Genomic DNA, 6,327 nt, shown 5'->3' on the forward strand with positions numbered 1-6,327 from the left:
ATGGGGGAGGCATGAGAGGTGACGGGGCAGGTATGGGAGGTGACGGGGGAGGCATGTGAGGTGACAGGGCAGGTACGGGAGGTGATGGGGGAGGTATGTGAGGTAATGGGGCAGGTACTGCCCACAGAACTCACGTTGCCTGGTCCCCCAGGAGGACAAGCAGGCTGGGTGGGCTTCAGCTCTGGGGGCAGGTCCTCCGGCTGCAGTCTGTGGGCCTGGCCCTCCTTTGCGGTGTGGGTCTACCTGGTTTCCTTTTGACTCCTCCAGCCTCCCTGCAGCCTCCCTTTCCTTCCCTGAGTCTCCCCTAACTCCCTCGGCTCCCTCGTGCTCCCAACTGCATGTTTCTTAGTATTTATTAGTCCCTGGTCATACATTCTCTGCAGTGGCCTGGGGATCTGATGACAGAATTGTCTTCGTAAGCTCCTGGGGTCTCTACCCTGATGATCAAGTTTCTGGCAAAAGAACTGCTGAAAGCTGCATCTACCTAACATGAGGGAAAATGTCACACACTTCACATCGGGCATCTTAAATGACAAAGGAAATGTGTAAGTGAGAAACCCTTACCTGGTCGTTCAGACTGTATCTTTAAGCAGAGCTGCTTCACAAAGTCTAAAGGCAGCCGAACCACCTCCTGTAAGGACAGACAGCAGCATGAGCCGCACGGCACTGAAGGCACTGGATGCCGCGGAGCCGCACACTGACAGTGGTGCAGACGGTCCGTTTATGGGACGTGTACTCAGCACATTAAAAGGCCTCAGGAAGAAAGGCTGCCCTGTTACTTGAAGGCCATGTCCCGATTCAACAGAAGCCCTGGGAGCGGCAGCCCTCCTGAGGGGCTGGTGCCAGGTGGTGACCAGCAGCGGCCCACCACCCAGTCAGTGTCCTCACGGCCCTGGCCTCTCCTCGTGGTGTCCATGCGGCAAAGCAGGGCTGGAGGGCCTCACTGCCGGCACGAACGCTCCCAGCAGCTGTCTCCGCAGACACCCTGAGCCTCTCCCACTCCCCCGAGGAGCAGCTCAAGGAAAAGGGTCTGATGGAACACCGATCCCAGGTGAGACCCCTGAGGGCCCTCCGCCACGGGACTCAGGGCCCAGCAGGCTGTGCATCTGGACAAAAAACAAAGAGCAACTTCTCTCCATGTTGCTGCTCCTTGCAATTTCCTGAAGAAGGAGTCTTAATTCATGCTGCTCACCATCGTCCTGATGCTCTGGAGAAGCCCCACAGGACACAGGAGACCAGCCTAGGATGTGAACGCTGAGGCCTGCCTGGGCCTCCACGTGCTCCTGCAGTGGGCCTGGCTTCAGCCGTCCACTTCCTAGCCTGCTGTGTGAGCTGACCTCATGAACTTTGTTATTTACCTACACATGCTATAAACTGATAAAAGGTGAGTTGCTAAAAATTTAGTTCTGAATTAGGGAGGGTGAAACAATGGAAAAGGGGAAATTATAAACATTTGAAAATTCAAAACTTAGACATTCACAAAAGCCCAAGGTCTTACTCCACTTTAAACAAACCAAAGGTAGGAAGTGAGCAGACATTGTGCAGAAAGATAAAGAACTGCCTCCAGCCCTAGCTGGTGTTGCTCAGTGGATAGAGCGTCGGCCTGGGGAATGAAGGGTCCCAGGTTCGATTCCTGTCAAGGGCACATGCCTGGGTTGCAGGCTCGATCCGCAGTAGGGGGCGTGCAGGGGGCAGCTGATCAATGATTCTCTCTCATTATTAATGTTTCTATCTATATGTTCTCCCTTCCTCTCTCTGAAATCAATAAAAATTTTTTAAAAAAAGAACTGCCTCCAGACTCACCCTCAGAAACACCTCAGCCCCGCACCCTGGGGCAAGGCTGGGGGCAGGGCCAGCACAGCAGCTCAGGCCTGCGCAGGTGTCCTGATGCCTCGGCTGGGAAAGGCAGGCAGGCAGGCACTGCTGGAATCACCAAGTGACAGGCACGTGCAGAGGACTGAGGGGGTCGAGTCCAGAGCTCAAAGTGGCTCAGCTACTCTTGAAACGCGTCTGGGACTCCCCCGTCTAAGTTCACAGTCACCAAGGTAAAAAGTAGAATTTATTTCTTTAAGCAACTTTTAATTCCTGATTTTATAATGAGTTCTATTTGTGTTTTAAGTCAGAATAAAATGTTGGTAGTAGGCACCCTTCCTAGCATTTGGTTACATTGACCAACCCTTGCTTCAGACTCATGACCCTGTGAACTGTGCCATCACCTGCCAGACAGATAGATGGCGCCTCAGAGCCCTGGGAGGCAGTGGGCATCAGCAGGGCACGTGGTATTAACTTAGGGAAACTGGAAGAGCACAGAACCCTCCCAGGAAGTGTACCTAGAAGATGTGGCCACACCGGCTTCCCTGATGACAGGCATTGCCCTCAAAGGGATGTAGGGAGGCTGCAGAGGAGAAGGGCCGCCCAGACTGGAGGCCAATGGGGAGCAGCACGTTCGCAGTCTCCCAGGAGCTCCCTCAGAAGAACGGCACCCTCCTCACCACACGTGCCGGCCTAGCCCATGCCGCCATCGTGTCAGGGTAAAGGTGAAGTCCAGGCCGCCCAGGGGCACCCAAACTTGGAGGCTGAGGCCCACAAAAGCGAGGCTAAACTTCTAAAATTCACCAGGGTCTCTACTACTCCAAGGATTTAAGATGCAGACATCTGTAGGCATAAAGGGACACCCTCGTCCCCACTGCCTAACGGCCAGTTCACACAGAAACCAGCCCAGACCATTCCCCAAACCAGCTGGGCAGGCCCGAAGGCAGCACAGGCACGAGGTGGTGCTGTTGGGCCTCGTGCTCTCACCACGGGGCTGGTTGTACCTGTCCCAGGACACAGAGGAGGGAAACGCTCACCCGACTGCATCTGGCCCCTTCCCGTCAGGCGGCATCCACACAAGCTGACTCGGCCTGTTGGCCGTGTGCGGACCAGAGCTGCGCTCTGGAGGCCACCATCCAGTGGGGCCAGGCCTGAGTGGCAGTCCCCTGGGGACATCACGTCTGCCTGGGGGCAAGACAGGCTGTGTTCACTCAGGTGCTGTCTCCATGTGGAGGTGTCAACAGAATGCATGTTCCCAGGAAGCGACCTGTGGCCTCACCTCATGCACCCAGGGACCCATCCACTGTGGATGGCAGAGCATGTGTGCCCTGGGCCAGGTGATACCCTCACGCTGCTCCCACTTCCCCGGCCGCCCTGGGCTGCCCTCATCTCCCACCACCCTCCTCACTGGCCCTGCCAGGGGAAAGGTCTGGAGCCTCAGCACTGTGATACAGAGAGAGGCTCCACAGGGGCCAGGTGCGCCCGCTCCCTGGGACTCCACGCACAGCCTGCAGCTCCCTGCAGGCCTTCCACTCTGCGTGGGCTGAGCTGCAAGGCCGCAGGACACTGTGGAAGGGACAGACACAACTTTGGGCCAGGTCACCTCTCAGACCAAGTGCGGGGGAGCCCGGGCTGAGTCTCAAGGACCCTCAGAGCCCTGCAGTAAATCCATGTGGGGAGGTTCTGGGAACCCCAGCCAAAAGCCGCACCACCCTGCCAGCTCCATGGCTGGGCCACCCTGGAAAGGGTCTGATGCCTTCAATCAAGGCTGCAGCCTGAGGGATACCCGCAGCCACCTCCATATATCCTAAGCTTGTCAAGGGACCTTCTTGGAGGATGCTTTGCTGTCAGAGTCATTTAAAACATACTTTGCCTGGCAACCCCTTCAGCTTCACAGGCGCCCTTAACCTCCTACTTATCATTTTTCCTAGGACAGACACAAGGCATGGGCTCTGCAAAACAGAGCAGTGCTCTCTGTGTGCAAAGTGACAAACCTTTTAGTCTGTTCAGTGCCCTGTCTGCAGCAAGGCCAACGGATACTAAGGCAGCTGTCCCAGGCATGGACCAAAGCCACTGTGGCTTCCTACACTGTCTCCTCCCCAAGTGTCCAAACTACAGACTTTGTGACCGGCACCCCTCACAGTTATCACATGGTCTCTCTGCACTGCAGGCTTTTCAGCTAGAAAATGGGAATAATACTATCTGCTCTGCTACCTCACAACACAGTAAATGCGAAAAACAAACCACTTGGAAACTCTAACATGAGGAACTATCAAGCTCAGAGTTCCAAACTGTAATTGAGAAGCTGGTATTATTGAGACAGATCTTGCCCATGAACTTAGACTCCATAAATGAAACCACTTACCCCACAATGAACATAGTTCTCCCCCAAAAACTCTTTCATGACATTTTTGCCAAAGTCCACTATGTTTTGTAGGTGCTGGAATACTTCTTCCGAGGCCTGCAACAAAGAAGCACAGGAAGGCCTTACTGACCTAGCGCGAGGACGGAGGGTTACACACAGGGCGCCCCGTCCGCGGCCACAAACAGGAGATGGCGGTCGTGGACGCGGAGGAAGGTGAGCCTCGCCATGGACACCGCCAGACCCACTGGAGCTTCTGTCCCCTCAGCTCCCAGGCCCACCTCTGCCTTCTATCCAGGGCCGCAGGTGACCCACACCTGTGCCAGGAACACCAGTGGATTCCACCAGCAGCTCATGCACGGTTCCGAGGAATCGACTTTGAAAATCTCTCCTGTCCAAAAATCACTACGTATTTATATTTTATTCTTCAGCCTCTAAATAGAGAATAAAATATTTTCTCCCAAGTTAGATGTTCTTAAGGAGCCAATAAGCTATGAGATTTGGGTGAGACAAGAAATCAGCCCGTTGTCCCTCCCCCTGGTGGAGGCGAGAACTCCGAAGAGTCCATCCCAGGTCTAAGGAATGAGAGAGCTGTCCTCAAGGGCAGTCCAGGCGGTGCTGACACAGGGCTTGAGCTCCAGGGAAGTCCTGGGCTGGGCTGCCATCTGGCCTGTAGCACCCGCAGACCCAGCCTGCATCCCGGGGCGCGTGCAGTGTGAAGTGTGAGAATGAAACCCAACAGAAAAGCCCAGAGCACACCCAGTGGCTCCACACAGCTTGGCCCAAGGCTCCTGACAAAAAGCTCCTCTTGTTGACAGCATGACCACAGGATTCCCACTGGTAACGCCACTGACATAATAAGTAAAGGCAAATTGTTTGTTGCCTCAATAAATTGAAACGGGAAAAGCTGACCAGAGCTGGAGTCTGGGCTCAGCAGATGCTGAGTGGAGAAAGGGGGCTAGAGGCAGCCTCCCAGATGGCTCTGGTCCCCACTTAGATTCCACAGAAACACAATGGCCGTCCTGCCCGATTTCCACTCCCCACCCACCCACTCCCGCCCGTCCCCACTGTGAGGGCTGTGCCCACAGCTCCTGCCTTTGCTTTGGAGCAGGGCTCACACCAGCTCCTGTGCCTCCCGCCCTTCCCCTAGGGCAGTGGTCGGCAAACTGCGGCTCGCGAGCCACATGTGGCTCCTGAGCCGCAGTTTGCCAACCACTGCCCTAGGGCCACAAAGAGGAAGGGCTCCCTTACTGAGCCCTGCACCCACTGAAATTTGGATGAATACCACAGCGACACCCCACCTCCAGGGTCACTGCCTCCCAGAGGTCAGCGAGGAGGCTACAGAGCAGCAACAGCTCTGAGGGTGTCCACAGTCCTGGGCTTGGGTGACTCAGCAAATAGAAACCAAGGCTCCATCTGAACTGCCTGTTGGGACTTGCAATGCTGCCTACCTGCCAGCATCCCAGACTTCATGTTCACAGAAGGGGAAACGCCAAGCTAAGACCTGGCCCTCGGGGTCCCCGCCAACCACAGGGCTCTCTGATTTGAACGGGCGATTCCTAGCTCAACACCCAAGGACTCCCCACAGAGACCCCACCAAGCACTGGGTCCTGCAGGAATCAGACACACCACGTTCTGTACTGAATGCTGTGTCATATTTAAATTTCTATAATGAGCATTAATACTTCTACATCAGAAATAAAATCAAAGTGTTCCTAAGTAATTGTCTTAATGATTGGGTAGCAAACTCAACAGATCTTACCTTCTTCCTATTGGGAGGAAACTTCAGAAAACGCAGTACCACACAACGCTATTGGAAAAGAAAGCAAAGGGTGATTAGTGCCGCCCACAGCCGGGGGAGGAGGGGAGGGAGTGGCAGGGTGTGCAGGAGGGGTTGGGCAGCTTGGGGGCTGTCCTCAGAAGCTTGGAGGTGGCAACCTCATAGGCAGCCCACTGGCCTGAATACCCAGTGCCCCCACCAGAGGACACACTGGGGCCACAGGGCAACCAGGAATACCTGTGCCTCCTGATCAAGCCAGCCCACTCCCAGGAATTTAACTTAAGGAAATAAGAATGTACAAAAGACTACTACTCATATAAAAGTGTTGCTGATTCTAAATAAAATGGAAAACGATCTCAATGTTACCAGCCCA

General features: G+C 54.8%; 1 protein-coding gene across 2 annotated transcripts in view; it reads right to left on the bottom strand.

Moving 5' to 3' along the window:
• IPPK (inositol-pentakisphosphate 2-kinase) overlaps positions 1-6,015 on the bottom strand; it is a 73,745-nt gene extending 67,730 nt beyond the window's left edge. For both annotated transcript variants that reach the window (XM_015570197.1, XM_015570198.1), the window contains exons 1-3: positions 5,937-6,015; positions 4,178-4,273; positions 565-631 (exon numbers count right to left, since the gene is read on the bottom strand). In XM_015570197.1, coding sequence (XP_015425683.1) covers positions 565-631; positions 4,178-4,216 — 106 coding nt within the window. In that variant the 5' untranslated portion in view covers positions 4,217-4,273; positions 5,937-6,015. The remainder of the gene's footprint in view (positions 1-564; positions 632-4,177; positions 4,274-5,936) is intronic.
• Positions 6,016-6,327: the final 312 nt, after the last annotated feature.

The sequence above is a fragment of the Myotis davidii genome, unplaced genomic scaffold (assembly GCF_000327345.1).
Source record: "Myotis davidii unplaced genomic scaffold, ASM32734v1 scaffold287, whole genome shotgun sequence".
NCBI classification, from domain to species: domain Eukaryota; kingdom Metazoa; phylum Chordata; class Mammalia; order Chiroptera; family Vespertilionidae; genus Myotis; species Myotis davidii.